Source organism: Furipterus horrens, unplaced genomic scaffold (assembly GCF_987537825.1).
Source record: "Furipterus horrens unplaced genomic scaffold, mFurHor1.1.pri manual_scaffold_11, whole genome shotgun sequence".
In the NCBI taxonomy this organism is placed as follows: Eukaryota; Metazoa; Chordata; class Mammalia; order Chiroptera; family Furipteridae; genus Furipterus; species Furipterus horrens.
Window position 1 is genome coordinate 13,970,159 of NW_028327181.1, and position 17,603 is coordinate 13,987,761.

Consider the following 17,603-nt stretch of genomic DNA (forward strand, 5'->3'; position numbering starts at 1 on the left):
GAAATAATAAAGCATAATATGCCTTTTCTTCCATCTTTAATATTAAAATGGCTATGCAAAAATTCAATTTTGATTTTTTTTTTTTAAGGCATGTTGATACGGCAACTGTCACAATACAATCTAACAAAATTGTTTTGAATGAAGTTAGAGATAACTAAGTACTACTAGAGCCATCTTATGGAAAAAGAAACAAAACTTTCTGGCCAACGCAATACACGTCAACTCTCCATATACCTTTTCCTATTTAAAATATATTGGGACGAAGATGGAACAGGTATGCGTTACATTCAACCGAAGGCATTACTTTGCAAGGACACAGCAGTTTCTAAAAGACTTACACTCCCTTCATATTTTAATTTTTCAATTTAAGGCAGTCTGAATGCTCAATTTCAGCTGTTGATTTTGTAATGTAAGTTTCCAACCCAGATTTCACTAAGCAAGTTAAAAATAAATGCACTGCTGGGGCTGTTGCCAGCACACGCATCAGTAAATATCAACACAAGATTACAGAATATATGTGATGTATGTGTACTGTAATTTCAAGCAAAGCCCAATTCCCCAGCTCACAGCCGTTTCCTCATCTCTGTTTAGGTTTTTGGTAGTCATTTTGATAGATCTACACTGGACATATATTCTCTGTTAAGTATATGGCAATTCCAACATTTGATATTTTTGATTGATTGATTTTTAGAGAGAGAGAGAGACAAAGGGAAAGGGAGGGAGGGAGGGAGAGAAACGCTTCAACTTGTTGCCCCATTTATTTGTGCATTCACGGGTTGACTCTTGTGTGTGCCGTGACCAGGGATCGAGCCCATAACCCTGGTGTACGGGATGACACTAACCTACAAGATACCTGGCCAGGGCTCAACACTTGATTTTTATTCGGTTTATGATAGTTGACTGGAATCCAGCAAACACCTCCTCAGTATCTACTACGGGCGAACATCTGAGCCAGGCAAGCTAAGTCAGACGCAGAGGCTGTGGCCAAAAATGCAGCGAGTATGTCGCACGAACACGGGAGGTTGGGAAGGAAGACAGAGTGAAAAGAGAAACCGCCACCATGATACAAGACAGGTGCCGTGAGGCCATCCACAAAGGCTTCCAGGAGGGTGCAGAGGGGGGAGGTTCCTATCTGTTCGGGCGAATGGGAGAGGTTAAATGGAAGAAGTAAATGTGAGATAAAGTTCAAAAGATTAAACTAACTGGAAGGTAAATTTATGTCACAAAAATAAGCAAAATGAAATTAAGACAGGAAAGCTTACTGCCTGTGAGAAGATAGTCACATTTTCCATGTCTTCAAACTTCCTATCTTTGTGGCTCACACCCATTTTCTAGTAAGAACTCTGACATGTGCTTCATGCTTGTGTCCAATTACTCTAAGAGTGAGTGACACCATTTACAAGTGACACCACAAGTTCGCCCTTCAAATGAAACTCATGAAGAAAACTAAGTCCCTGGTAGTGTCAATAAAACACTCGGAAGAAGCCCAGCCTGCCCACTCACTGCTTGAACCTGAGGAGACTCTTCGTTCCTTCAGGCCCGAGTTCTTGAGTCCTGCCTGAGAACAGAGGCACCCAGTAGCCAAGATAAGTCTAGAACTAATCATGTGCTGCTCTTGGGGCACTTAGCCTCCTGAAGACACGCAACAGCTTTTTGGTAGCCCCTGTAGGAGTTGCATAATTTATATTGTGTTAAATGCATATTTTTAAAAAGTGAATTAAAAACCTAATTGTCAAACCAGATACTCAAAATAATCAGCCATGTTTTAAGGTCTGCTTTATTATATATAATTCACAATGTGGTCTAATCAGAAACTAACTAAGCCTCATTATACCACCCACTATGGGTTTCAGATGCAGATTACAGGGAGGGAACAGCTTTTAAAATGCCTTCACATCCTTCCTGGGACTCACAGCCACGTCTAAATGAAGACACACAGAACACCCGCCTTTCTCCCTGGGTGGCTATCCGTAAGGGCAGTGCTCATTAGCCTCGTGAGGACTCTCCGGGCCACTTTCCTGCAGTCTCTATTTCAAAGAGATCTCCTGGAGTGTCAACTTCTCCTTCACCCCCCACTTTTATTCTACCAACTGCCAGCCAACCGAACCTTGCGGTACCTTTACTTTTGGTCGCCACCTTCCTTCACAAATAGGAGGCAGGAAGAGAAAGAAGTCTCGGCAGTATGGCAGGACACACGTTAGCGTCCCAGTGATGCACCAAGACCGCTGCCCTCCACTGGCTTGTTGGATCCAGATCGGCTTTTCCAGCAATTCTAAAATGCTTCTGAAGCATGGCTGAGCAGGTAAACAGCATGACAAACTATTCTGAAAGGCTAAACTCCCACTGCCAGACCTTCTGCTGAGGTAACCGTGTAGAAGACAAATGGGACATGCCTTTGTGATTAGAAACAACACATAACTGTTAGTATGGAAAGTAATACAATTAATAAATAATATACAAAAATAAACTGTTACATGCACTCACAACTGTAAACCTACTTTTGCCCTCCCCCCACCCCGTATAAAGATAATAAAAAAGTCACCACGATGTCTGGGTCAACTTCTTTATTTGACCTGATCCCCTTATACTCCAACGTTCAGACACTGGCTGAGTCCTCGGAGACAGTCAAGCATCGTAAGGGCCAGATGCTTTGGCAAAGCCTCTTACACAGATCCTCACAGGCCTAATTTTAACTATTGTATATATGTAGACACAAAAGCTTAAGTCTTCTGGGGCATCTGGATTAAATGAAGAAAGGAATGAGGCCTTGCCACAGGATAAAAATGACATCATAATTTTCAAAGGTGGTGTTTCAATTTGTTAAGACGACAACTCCTCACCAGATCAGGGGTGGCAAACTGGAAAACTAAAAGAATCCACGTGTAAATTATTTTTCATGAATCATCTGAATAGGTAGCCATACCAAAGCCACAACACACACAAAGCCCCCCAAACACAAATAAACCAAAACATGTACACACGAACACACATATGCATGTGCAGTGGTACAGAGAAGCAAGACATTTACATCCACAGAAACACAATTCTGCCTGAAGCAAAAATCTTTCTCAGGTTGTAAGTTGCTCTCCTATTACTATGTCACTTAATCAAGTGTTGGACCTAAACAACAAAATATAATTTATGTTATCAGATTTTTAAAATTATTTTTTATCAGAGGAAAAATGAATACATAACTAAGGCCTGCACCTCTGGGTCTGTAGTTTTTGAAAACAATAAAAAGCATGCATCATAGCACAGGCTAAAAAAAAGGTCTGTATTCTTAACCAATGTGTAAAATATGAAAATCTCCCTGGCACCCCCATGGTCCCCTGCTAGGAGGACTTTCAGAACTGTGTGGCCTCTGCTTTAGGGCTAACCCAAATCAAGCACTCATTAAGCGCACATAACCGCAGGAGCTAAGGACAGGTGAACAAGGACGTATTTGCCAACCCCCAGATCCTAGAACCAGGAAACCCCTAGATACTAGACAGAGAAAAGGAATAACTGTGTCATAAACAGGGTATCACAGATACTGATCTCATCAACACCAAGAGCCAATGAAGGCTTTTCACAGTGACAACAAGAGCTACCATGTATCATGCACGTCCTCTCTGCTGGGAATGTGACATTCCTTCCTTCTTTCAAGTCCTCACGACAGCCTGCTGAGGTACTTACTAATATCACTCCCATTTTAGAGTTGTAAAGACAAAGGCTCAGAGTTTGGATTAAGTTATTTAAGTCACAGCTGGTGACAGATTCCTGACGAGTTTTTACTGGATCTCCCTTAATGCCACTATCACCTACAGATTCCTTGACCACTGGAAACATATGACTGGAATTTACTGGAGATACCAAATTCTGGAAAATACCCCAACTTCAGAGAACCACACAACTGCCAGGACACGACAAAGCATAAAAGGTGCAGATCAGTGACCTGGAATCACTGGATTAAGAGTCAGAATTTGCTACATACCCACGCCTTACCAGCTCTGGGACTGTCACTGAATCAGGTGCTACAGAAATGTCAGACATCCTGCCGCTTCCTCCACAGCTATCACTCGTGCTTCTCTAGCCAAGTTTCTCATCTACAAAATGAAGCAGTTGTGTTCACCCCACAGGAAGGTTGTGAAGATTAAATACGACCTTGTATAGTGCCTGGCACCAGGGACAACGCTCTTTCCGCCTTTCCAGTCTGGGACAGACAAGCGGTAAATACTGCAATAATTCAGAAGGAAAACACTGCTGTGGGATAAGTAAAAAAAAGATTACCAAGAAAACGTGAAGTTTGCACTTAGCTGTGAATATACTTTAGAGTTTGTACCAGTAAGGTGAGTTTCTGCCGGGGCATGGAAGGTCTTCAAAGCGGCTCTGAACTACCAGGCAGCACTCACACAGAAGCCTTCTTACACACCATCCTGGGCAAGTGGGTCCAGAACAAGATTTCCTCTTCCTCTTGGCTTTAACTGCCATATGCTTCTTCCCTACTCGCATATTTCAGAAGTACAGAAATCTCCAACTATCACCCTTCCCAGCGCCACCTTCAATGCCATGATGAGTGCGTTTACTGACAAACAGGGCCCACAGAACACGGGTAAGATCAAATCTGTCGCTAGGTTCCTATTTTTCTATGTTGTATTATTAGCTTACTCTTACTCTTTTTTTTTCCCTTCACAAGAGTAAACAGATGGTTTAATTAGTTTATTCCAATTACCCTAGTTATTTCTGATCACGGTAATTGACTAAAATTCAGTTAAGCAGTAACTCAACTTATAAGAGTAGCTACAGCCACCACTATTTGGCTAAAGTTAACAACCAACAGGCAAATGGGCAGGAGGATATCGCTATCTGCCAGAACTCTCTCAGAGGAATAATAACCTATGTTTAATACATACACACACACGTGGGGGAAAAGACTGCTATAGAGCATCCTGAAACCATGCAAAATTCACCTTATTTTAAAAAACTAAACATATTCTAGAATTTTAAATAATCATTAATCGATAAGAGAAGACAAACTAATGTTAGTTAAAAAGGTAAAAATCACAAATAAAGAAGGAATAAAAACCATACTCCAGGTTCCTAAAAGGTTGGAAATCAGGTAAAAGTAATAGTTTCAAACTACTTTTGCTACAGTTATAAAAATTGGTTAGGAGTTCCTTGACCCCAAACCTAACAGCCCATCACGTAATATAGCATTGATTGCCCTTTGAAGTTTACACTTGAAAAACTGATCTGAAGAAAAGTCAGTATTTAATTCACCTGAGTCTCAGCCACACGCCCCTCATTCCCTGTAAAAGTAATGCCGGCTACAGAGTTACTACTTATTGGAGCAAGACGGCCTTTTAGAAGCTATGGCAACCGTGGAAGGTGCCACCTGTCTGCTGCTCCAGCACAGCACCCCCTCCCAGAAGGCCACTGTTAAATCTCCTGTGACTCAGCATGAGCACTGAAGTCCACAGCTAGAAATCTGGATGAGGGCAGGGATTTTCAAAACAGATCCAGTAGATTAATTTTAGATCATGCATACTGAATTTGTTCCTTGATTTGTAAATGGCATGTATCACTTACAGGGTATAAGTTAAGTCTCCAGTCATAGCCATTAAACTGGAAGAATCTTGAATTGAACTCTACCCAGAGAACAAAAATGAAAATAAGATCATTATGAATCATTTTCTTATAGAAAAAAAACAACGTTCATTCTTCATTTTAATTGACAGGCAAGACAGTCCACAAAACAGCCTGACACTCATGAAGAACCATGCAATGGGTTACTTGTGGGGCTGTTACAGTAATCCTCTACCTGCAAGCAACAACTAGCACTCAGGCAGCATTTTATCAATGACCTGCGACCAGCTTCAACATACACAGATTCATTACCAAGTAAAATTCTGTTGGTGAAAATCTGCTCTGAGAAGGTTTAAGATTTTATGCTCCTATTCTCTTGTCAACTTGCCATCAACACATTAAGCCTTCTGTAAAGGTTTTCATTTAGTTTAGCCAATGTCTTTAAAATGCATTGCATTTCTACAGCGATTTAAATGATTACTTTGACATTGCTTTTCTTACTTCCCTGAATAAAGTAAGGATGTGCTCTTTATTAGAAAACAACTACTTGCCATCAAAATTGGTCTCTGATATCCTGCTTTCCAAAATATAGCTACTAAAAGGCCAGGAACATAAGCTTGGGTGAAGGGAGCTTGTTCGGTTTTTACTAAGACTAAATTTAAACTATAAACCTTCAGTTAACATGGATTTTTGTACTGCTTCATGTCTCAAAAGAGAACAGTAAAATCCCTGAAGACTAGATCACTTGTCTCTTTTAAAAGTTATCAGAATAGCATTATGCTGGGAGTGACAGTCTGGCTATGTTCTGTTTGTTAATGCAGCACAGATCTGCTGGCCAACTGCAACTGGCTGTAAGTCCTTATCGCAAAATAAAACTATTTCTGTGCCATTTCTATTTTTCACTTAAACATCACCAGCTCTTCCAGACTCAAGACTTGTCAAGTGTCCTGTTGCCAAGACTCTGCCTGTCAGAACGGTCAGCATCCAGTACCTTCCAGTTGGGTCCCAAAGGGCCTCTCTTGGTCTTGACTGACTGGAATAACGCTGGGTCTTCATCAGCTTTGTAGTCCTGCAAAGCAAAACAAAGTCAGAAGTAGCGAAAAAACCCTGAGAAAATTCTTTAACGTTGCCAGAATAGTGCTTTGCAGCTAGCAGAACACATGACAGAAACTCATTAGGATTATTGTGCTTTTGCATAAAATAAAAGTAGAACTATGCTTCTATATGACATTAAGTTTTTACTTTGGTTCTCTGTGTTTTAAACTTTTACCTTAAGGCAAAATGACTACATAATAAAAAGTAATTAAAGCCTTGACTAGCTGTCCACTGGTTCCTGGAGAGTTACCTCCAAGAAGAGATCTAACATTTTTCAACAGTTCCAGGATTTTGATAAATGTATGATCCCATTCAAGAAATAAAACATACCCATCCCAGTTTTGCCAATACCCACAGATGACGACACTGGACTAATGTCCCACTAGAGAGCAACTACTGCCACTGGGAACAGAGATGAGCACTCCTGACCCCGCAGCGTTCCTCTCTTGTCCCTGGTTGGGTCTGCGGTGGACACCTCAACTTGGAAGTCAGCCTCTCTGAACCCCTGTCTAGAGCCATGAGCACACGTGTCCTGGTTTCCTCATGGAAGAGGTAGCCTTTTCATTCATGGCAGAATCTCACTGCGCAAGAATGCGAGGGAGGAGTTTATGACTCCTTATGGGACCACCTCAGTTATATACCAAGTCACAGGGAACAAGCCTAACATTTGGGTTTTATGCAAGGTTCTTGTGTGTGTAAATTCTATTTCCCTTAATACACTCTTCCTGATAGAACAGAGGAAATGAACAAAGTAAATCTTTTTTAATCTGTCTGCTTTACAAAAGTTCTGTTGTCATTACATATATATATGCACACAATGTACAGAAAGAAATAAAATTACCTTTGAAGAACTAAAGTTCAGGTTTAGATGAGTTGTAATAGTAACTGAACAGAGGTCAGTTGAAAATACCACAAAGAAAAGAGCCCTTCTTTTCTCAAGCAGAATTTCTAAATCAGAGGTCCTTCACAACATTTGTGGAGGGACCATACAAGTCAATATGAAAAAAATCATAGTTCTAGAGCAGCGATTTTCCAACCTTTTCCATCTCATGACGCACACAAACTACTAAAATTCTGCGGCACACCAGAAAATATATTTTCTGCCAATCTGACCAAAAAAAGAATAAGTGTAGTTTTGATTCATTCACACCAAGTGCCTAGTGCTCTTAGCTGCTGTCATTTCTTTACCTGACAATCTAAGGAAAAAGAGGTCAGTATCCCCGACCAAATAGTCAGGTACTGCATGTTTTAAAAATTCTTGCACACCGATTGAAAATGGCTGTTCTACAGATCAGCACCGAGCATACTACAAAGTATAAAACAAATTTTCACAACTCAGTGAGAACATGTTGAGAAGCAGCCAATCGGGACTCAACAGCTACTCAGTAAACGCGTATGACGTGTTAATAATTCCTAAAGAGAAAGTTATAAAGTATGTGAGGAAGAAAAAAAATGTGGGGTTTGGGTGAAAAACAAAACCTGAAAGATACCTGGGTAAATATATGACCTTGAACTCGAAGCCTGTGTAAAGGTTGTCTAAAAAGCTCTAAAAAGGCACGATAGCAGGCTAAAATTATTACTCAGGCAAACTGAGCAGGCCACACAGGGCCACACTGTCTGAAACACGCCATGTGGGGCATGTAGCCACAGGCATCAGGTCAGTCAGTGCTGTCCAGGGGTGGCCAACAGGAACGAGCGACTGCAAGGAGCCGGACAGCCAGGGTCACTTCATGTGTCTGGGCGCATCAGCAGAAGGTGCAGTTACTGTTGGTGAACGGGAGTTCTCAAACTCCTATTTTGTACCACACCCTAAGAATTAACAACTTCACTGCTGACTGAGAAAAGAATCAACTGCGCAGGGGTGGTCACTCAAGACCTGGATTCGCAGTGAGAAATTGGCCATCATGCTAACAATCATGGGACTCCACAAAACATTTTCTTCTAGGTCAGGGGCTTGGAATTAAAACCGAGAGACCAGCTAGATTTTCTCCAAAATTGAAAACATTTAATGTCATATCAAATAATCACTTCTGACACCCTCTCCCTCAATCAAGGTATATTTATTCATCAGCCACCACGCAGAAGAAGGAAGTGCACAGGACGCTAAGAGGTAGTCCAAGAGGTAGGGAGAACCAACACCTAGTTCTCCCTCCTATAAGCCACAGTCTCTCTGGGAGAAAGACAGAGGCAAACAAAGAAAAGGTAACCGAAAGCCCAGGGAGTACCCGTTAATTGCCAACAGGGCATGGAGAGAATTAGTCAGAACTGAAAGCAACTAACTGACACCAGCCAAGGAAATGTACAGTATTCCCTCACTTATGGCGGGTATTATGTTCTAGACCACCCCCCACCCCCGCGATAGGTGACAATCCGCGAAGTAGGAACCTTATATTTATTTTAGTACTTATATATATTTTAAGGCTTTATAAACCTTTCCCACACACTTATAAACCACTCCCACTCCCTTATTAACCTTTCCCATTCCCTTATACCTGTTCCACACTTTTATAAATGCTACTTATGTTCTTAAACATATTCTACACTCTTAAACCTACGTAATTTTAACAACACAGGTATACAGGACCACAAAATCCCGTGATATAGCGAAAAATCCGCAATAAATAATTATATAATATTTTTAAAAATCCCGCGATATAGTGAGGCCGCGATAAGTGAACCGCGATATAGAGGGACTACTGTATTTGTAAAATGAGTTTTAACATCATGTTTAAAAGTAGAAATATCTTATTGCTCAGATGCATTGTGTTAAAATTATTTATGATTAAATCTTCATTATCTGTACAATGCCCAGAGTCCTGGCGAGTTTAATCCCATTTGAGGGGACATTCTTTCTTCTTTGTCACTAACTGGGGTGTGACTTCATTGTGTGGTGCTCACCTTTTTTTTTTGATTAAAAATCTGAAATGGTACAGAGCCTTACATGAGTTGAACAGTAAATACCACATTTCCTAAATCTAAGAAAGGTGCTCCATTATTTTACGTACCACTCAGAAGGAAAACATTCTGCCAGTAACATATGCTGTGACTGAAGTACAAACCCTGATTTTGAATACAACACGACTGAGGGGAAAATCAAGGGAACAGGACTCTCTGACTGGATGAAATAGACTGCAGAACCGGCTCTGTGCATTATAAATTTGCTCACTCCAAGGAAGGAAAACAAATCCACAACACAAAGTGTACACACGTACCAATAGGGCTATAGGAGAAAGACTACTGATGGAATACATGAAGGATAGAACACAAACCAAGAGACAACTTGGTCTAAATTGTGGCCAGCATAAATTATTCTCATATGGGGGTAAATTAATTAAGGGGGTGACTCACCCCAGGAGATGGGCCTAAGCGTGATTATGGCACCAGTTAAGGTAAAACTGTGAGAGGATGGATCATATGAACTTCTCTGACAATACCCCTTCTTCTTTCTAAACCCAGCTGAGATTTTCAGTATCTATGTGACATAGATTAATTAACTGAAGACCATGGAATAACACTTTAAAACTCCTCCACTCGGAGCCTAACTGATCTACTGTGCCCCAGAGAATATCTGAGCCTTCACTATTTGTGCTCGTTGTTCCCTGGATGCTTTTCTGAACTATGGATTCACAGAACTGCAGAGGTGAACTAAACCCTGAGGACCGTCTGAGCCACCTCATTTTATAGATGAGGCCACCACAGTGCAACAACGAGACGATATGGTTCACCTAGGACCTCAACACAAGGCTTCTTAGCCTCTGTCCTGGGCTCCCTCTGGTATTCTACACAGTAGAGGGGCAGAAGGGTGTCTACAAATGCCAGGTAAGCAAAAGCACATTTCAAAAATACCAGAAAGCAGCAGCATCAGAGACCAAAGTGGATTTTCCTATAAGAAATGAGTACACGCATATGAGATGCTATACACACATATACATACAACTCTAAAGCTACGTCTGCTTCCCTCTCTGCTTTTTTCTCTTGAATACAAAGCAGCAAACATTAAAGTATACTGAAAATGTAACAAAACCCAATTATTAACAACAGGACCTTAATCTTGACATATGAGAATAATGCATCTTGTCAAAACCTAGGAATTTTAGGGCTTTTTTGTTAGTTTGAATGCATAAATGTTTAATCAGTTGAATTAAGTAGAAAGATATTAAAAAGCAGGAAGCAACAGAACAACAATAAAAAAAAGGAAAAATAAGCAGGAAGCAGGTGTAGTTTTAAGAACTTCAGTTTTGTATTTCTGTAACAAATATTTAATTTGTTGAACAGTATCTTCTTTGCTGCAATTTTATTTTGGGGTATCTGGTTTGGTCTTTCTGTATTTGAGAACTGGCCGATTTATAGCCGTATCACAATGAACAAATATATTCCTTCATGTATGACAGTTGCAGCATACAGAATGCAACCTCAGCTACCAATTATAGCTGCAAATGAGCAGTAGTGTGGAATGAGACAGCCTGCTGGCTTTGTTAGTATTCTGTCTCCTCTGGGATCCCAGGGGGAAAGGGAGGCTCTGATGAAGAGGAGCCCTTGGCTCGTGGTTCATTGTGCTCGCCACCAGCTGCAGACTTCTCATCTCATTAGCTCTTTTAGAATACTGCAGCTGAAGACAGCTGTAGCCTACTTGAGTCTTCAGCTCCTGGGTATTCTGAAGGCTGAATTTGCTATGCATTTTCTGTAATCCTTGGGAAAAAAAAAAAGCAAATTCACTAGGCCAAGGAAATGTATTTGTAAAATGAGTTTTACAATCATGTTTAGAAGTAGAAAAACCTTACCGCTAATGCGCATTGTGTTTAACATTTTTTATGATCAAATTTTAATTATCTGTATAATGCCCAGAGGCCTGGCCAGACTAAGGGCTTAGTAAAACCATCATTATCAAGTTAGGTGTAAGGTCCCTAGACACTGCTTGCTCCACTAATACTAGTGACTGAACAACAGAAAAACACAACGGTATCAGCATAAGGTAGATTCGGATTAGTGTTAACACAACTCTATTTAACTGAAGACTCTTATTGAAGTAAAGGAGGAGGCAAGCACAAGACACCCTTTGGAGGACACATAAAATGTTATACGGTAACTAAATGAATGACTGAGTCTCCAAGCTGGAGTCACAGAAAACATTCGCTCGCTTCTCACAAATACCTGTTTTCTGTCACTAGAACACAAAAGTTGTGCTGCCTCGTGGGTGTGCATCCATTACTCACTACAGCTCTCAACAGCAACTCTTAACAGAAATCAGAGTCATGTTGAAGACAATATTAGTTTTATGAATCTCTGAGCACAGTCGCTGTCCCCCAACATATGCTGAGACAACCTAAAGGTCCTTGAGCCCAGATTTAACTCTTGATTATGAATGAGGAAGTGTTAGTAGCAGGAAGTGCTAGTAGGACCGGGCTGGTAGGAGTGTCTTGACAGCTTGTGGAAAGAGAGAAATGAACGCCAGACACCAGAAACTGCTTCAAGAACCATGCAAAGGTTCCCAGGTGAGGCTAAACACAAACTAAGGAAATAGGTCCCCAAACACAAGCGTTAGCAACTCCTGGCATCTGCTCATAAAAGAGCCCCAGCACACCACCTCCCTGCCCCCCGAAAAGGAGAAACAATTCTACAAGGGAAACATAAAAACTTGAGAGAGACATTAGGATCTCTCAGCCTGCTGTAAAATGCTTTCCTTTAGCACAGCATGATTAATTAGGTGTCTATTCAAATAGCTCAAAGATAAGCACTAAGTTTAAAATGCACAGGTACTGCTGCTCAACTTAGCAAAGCTTATTTCCTCTAATCACATTCTAAAAGTAAAGACCGGGATGAGGGGAAAGCTGAATTAAATATGAAGGTAAATACCAAATATCATTATTAGCACTGCTCTGCATTTTTTATTGTGGTACTTAGAAAACAAGGGATTCCTGGATCCTATCACCAGTGACCCTAGCGCTTAACTAATTGGAGTTGACAAAATTCAAGCCAGACTCCAAAGGGGAAGCCTATTAGTTATAAATGTTTGCATTAAAATTTGCAGGTAACAGAGGAGTAAAGAGAAATAACATTTACTAACTTGCTTAAGAAACTCCCTTGAACAGTTATTTTCAAATAAGCAGTGTTCATTTCTATTTTTAATTACATTTCCCCAATGACTCCTTACCGGTTCAGGTTCCCACAGAGTACCATTAATATAGTATAAGTAAATCTCATTAATTCAGGTCCTACCACCTTGGAATTCATAATAATTTGGACAGGGGCTGGACTGAAGTTTATCTTTGCATGATCTATGAAAAAAGGATTTGCTACACAAATTAATAGAGTAACAAGATCTCAGGAGGGCTGTTTAAACAGTTCAGAAGTGTTTTAGAGCAATTCAGAAGCATTCATTTGCATATAATTATTATGCTAATTACAAATAATTCTTATCTATTCATTAAAGCACATTCCCAAAGGACCACTAATTGTCAGTAACTTGTTGGCCTAGTTTCTATTACTGAATGTACCTCAGAGGAACAAAACTGCATTAAAAAATATTCTCTAATTCAGCCCTATAATTAATCCTTACTGGCTTTCCACCATAAAATCCTAAAAGCTGAAGTTTTAAACTGCAGTGAGAACTGAGAAATACAATCAAACCTACACACCCAAACAGAACACTTCTTTGGAGTCTATCTACCCTCATAGAGACCCTACATAGAGACCTGGAGTGGGGGTCGGGGTGGATGGGGTGAGCACGGGGACAGGACGGGAAGGTGACAGCAGCTATCTGCTAACAGGCAGCCACGGCCTAGGGCACAGAGAGGCCACTCCCCTCTTCCCTGCTCTTGCATGTGATCCGTCAAGGCGGACCTCCAAAGCCTCTGGAACGTTACAAATTAACAGAAAGAGGAAGAAATTGGGATTTCAGCTACGAAAAGAGGTTACAACAGGAAGTCTGACATGACAGACTCCACATTCCACAGCCAAGCAGGAAAACCAAACGGTTCTGCTCCAGACGAGGCGGGCAGGTGAGGCAAAAGTGGAAGCCCTTGGAGCACAGAAAAGGGGGTTCCTAGAGGGCCCAAGACGGTGGGCTACTGGTCTGGCTAAGCCAGTGTTTCGTGCACAAATATTCAATACACTCGTTACTGTAACAGTATGTTTATTATTACTATGTTTATATATTTACTATATCATTTAGAAATGAAGATAAACTCGACACCAACAAAATGTTTTAACATATTAAGTCAGTTTTGCTAAAGATGCTTGTTAAACATTATTTTAAAAATAAATCACATATGCCTGAATTTACGTAATATGTTTAGGAAAGCTTTAACACAAAATGCATTTATTTTCTTAAATGAAAGTAGAACACAGAACAGAGCACATCAAATTCCTTCAAATAAAAAGAGGGGAACATGTCCTATTTAAAATTTACAGGTTGAACCCTCTCCAGTAAAACACCCACACTGGTTAAGGCTCTTCCCTTCAGACAAAGAGCTCCCAAGTCCCAGGACCCCATTTAACCCACAGCACTAATTTAACAAATATTAAATAGAACATAATTGCGGGGGTGGGGGTGGGATGAATTAAACATAATTTTTTTTAACAGCAAGAGCAAAATCCAGTAAGAAGAATCATTCTTGCTACTATTTTTGGAGGACTTACTTCAGAAGAGCCAGTACTCAGATGCTGCTCTGTCGACACCCAGGCTAGCCATAATACTTCACTGTAAAAAATGTGATACAATTTACACTTTATCACTGAGAAGACTCAAGTACCTGAGGGGATCCCAGCCCAGAGAGCCTTCCCTAGGAAAGACTTTACATTGTTGAAAAAGGACTTTTATCAGAAGTGCACTTTAAAAACTCTATTTGGAGCTGTTTATGTGAATTTCTTTAAAAATATGTGCCATTAGCTACTCACAAAAACATTTTCTTTTACCAGAGAATTTTCCCGTAGCCAGGAACTGGAGCAAGTCTACTAAACATCCTACCAATTTCACCACCCTCACTATTTTTTCACTTTTAAAAGGTGGAAGAAATTAGAAATAAACATTAAGTTACCAATGGTTTCACGGTTCCAGTAAAAAGGTATTTTGTGCAAAATATGCTTTTGTGCATACAGATCTTGAAGAGAAATTGAAAAGTCCTTGCTAAGATTTAAGCAAGCGTGGAATAAGCAATATGTAATTACCCCACAAGAGGGCGCTGCCGTCCAACTCGGTCTTCAAATACACAGGACATTCCGTTCTCTTAAATCCACTTCTGGATGCAAATATTGTAATTGTTCTGAAAGTATCTAACCATGTAAGGCAGCAGAAAACAGTGGGAAACATTTTTACATTTCCTTCTAATAAGAACCATGCTAACATTTATTTATATCTTCTCTGAGGATAGGGAAAAAACCTATAACTATGACAAAAAGGATCTTGACAACAGTTTGCTTCCCAGCACAGCAAAGGTAAGATGAAAAGAGCGTTTGACAAGTGAGCATTTCTTAGGCAAAAGCAAAATCGCCGCTACCTCAAAAGCTGGATTTGAACTGATATGTTCTGTTCCTGGGTGGAAGGAGGCTCCTATGACAAGTCAGGGGCTGGGTCACAAACCTCACACTTTAACAGAGCTTTTGGGGCTCTGACACGTACACCAGGGACAAGTTACAACGTTTAAGATAGAAATGGATGTCTCGGTTCACTTTAACAGCAAAAGGAAGAGGTACTCTACTGGACTGAGTGTCTGCTCACACCAAGGAAAACTGAAGAAGCAGTTGGCAACCACAGGCTCTCCTTGGACTTGCTGGGTCTCAGCCACAGACTTAATAAACAAAAGCCCTTTTCAGGGCGAAAGACTGGGTAGCCACAGCACAGCTTTGAGAAGCAGAAAGCCCTTCTTAGGAAGTAAGAGGCAGCAGTTGGAACAAAAGTAACATCTAAAATGCAGCAGCTTTTTGAAAGTTGTGAGAGAAAAAGAGCGACGGTCAGCGCTGACTATTTAAGGTTATCCTCTACTAAAGGTTAATTAAAAAGATCTAGTAGGTTGACCCAGTAAGAAAAAGTCATTTTCATAGCTCAAAAGCTGGTAAATATTAATGATTTCACATAGTTTGATCTAATATTTAACCTTTTCCATCCAGATTTCATCGTGTTTTTAATTTTAAAGAGGGGAAAAAAAAAACAAGTCTTACAAAGATGATTTAGAAAGCATAGTTAGAAAGCACATTTCTTTAAAATTATGAAGTTGTTTTCTAAAGGCAGTGCAGTAAAGCATATGTTGCCAAGACTATCTACTCAAATGTGTAACATCTGGGCACTGTCTCGGAGAATGTCTGATCAAAGGACCAGATACGCCTGAATCCTCCTAGAGCACAGAAAACAGGGACTGCTTAAGGTGTGACCAAAACTCGCATGCCTAAATAAATTAAACTAAGTTTCATCAGCTTTCCAAGGCTGACATCTGGGGAAAAGTATCTTTAAAAAGAGCAATAATTTTAAAACAATTCACACTCATGGTTTAAAACAATTGTTCAACACTCAAATAATGAAATGGCAGTTCAAAGTGAAACCATCTAAATTAATGGAAAAGCAAGTCTTATCGGTTCACTTCCAGAAAATCAGGTACTGCTTACATTATTTCTGCTCTCAACTAAAACAGGACATTGTTCTACCAAAACATACTCACCAAACAAATGGATCATAATCAAAGAACAAATGGTCAACGCTAGAAAGAATAAGGAAAAAAAGCACAGACTTTAAAAGCCAATTCATTTTCTTTGCCGTCACAGTCCTTAAAAGGGCGATTGTGGGACTTCTACAAGAGGCTTAGACGCAGCTCAGATGAACCCACCAATCCTGTCTTTTGATACACAATTAAATTGGAAGGGGCTCTTTATTCAACAAAGCACAAAACTTCGAACCTCCCAGCCCTGGTTAGCCTTTGAACCCAGACTCTGGTGCGGCCTGGAGCCCAGCACTGGTATTATCAGTTGAGAAAAGAAAGCCCTTCGGTGGAGGAGCACTCAGCGCTGCTGCACTACAGAAGCCACAGTTGGAACCAAGGAACCCCGAAGTCGAAGTTGTTTAGAAATACTTTAACACTGAAGAAGAATCTTGCACTCTCTTCAGATACAATTATTTCTCTATCTGGAAAAAGTTACCACACCATCACAGAGCAAAGAGCAAGTCCCAATAAATGTTCACTAAATGAAGAGAGAAAATGTAGGAGTAGTGTTCATTCTTAAGTATCCCACACCAAGAAGACATCTTAGGGCCTCCAATCCTTTTATTATAACTGCTCATATGCAGAATTCAAACTATACCAGAGTTCAGCAGTTATGGGAGGAGGTGACCAAGGCCACTGGTGAAAACTGCTATTTCGGGGGACTAGGGAAGATGGCTGGAAGAGCAGGCAGTTGCCTTTTCTAACTGAATTAGGAATGAGTCTCAGCACCCCTTCCACTGGTTATGGGGCTCAGGGATCTTTTCAGAGCGCCCCTGGACCCAATCTCCTTAGTAAAAATGGAGGCTGACGTGAATGTTTCGGACCATGGCCTCCAACTGAGATTCCTTCTGCTCCCAAACTCCTAGAGAAGGTATCTCCTCCTACAGCTGTCACCACTGACAGTGACGTGGAGCACAGCCCAACGTGAGCAGACCCAGGAACCACCTGGAGAGCGAGCGCGGCTGGGGAGCGGGTGGTGAGAACCTGTATTTCTAACAAGGCTGACCTTGCTTAAATGGAAAGGGCTCAAGCCTTTAGGCCCGAGTCCTAGACACAATGCTCCCCAGAGGGCCTCAAGGGCCCTAAAAAGAGTCTTTTAACTTCCAAGGACCAATGGGCAGATCCAGCCGAAACAGGGATTCACACATGTACAGACCCTGCCTCATGGCCATGGTGGGGTGTTTTCTAAGGGAGACCAAACATGGGTGGAGAGGCTGTGAGCTGTACTGAATGGAGGCGACTCCAGGTATGGCA

The 17,603-nt window shown here is 40.8% G+C and overlaps 1 protein-coding gene across 1 annotated transcript in view; it reads right to left on the reverse strand.

Annotated features, from left to right (window-relative positions):
* Positions 1–17,603, reverse strand: part of PITPNB (phosphatidylinositol transfer protein beta) — a 60,171-nt gene that overhangs the window by 13,578 nt on the left and 28,990 nt on the right. The window contains exon 8 of the mRNA XM_090291075.1: positions 6,557–6,634. Within this exon, the coding sequence (XP_090147201.1) occupies positions 6,557–6,634 (78 nt within the window). The remainder of the gene's footprint in view (positions 1–6,556; positions 6,635–17,603) is intronic.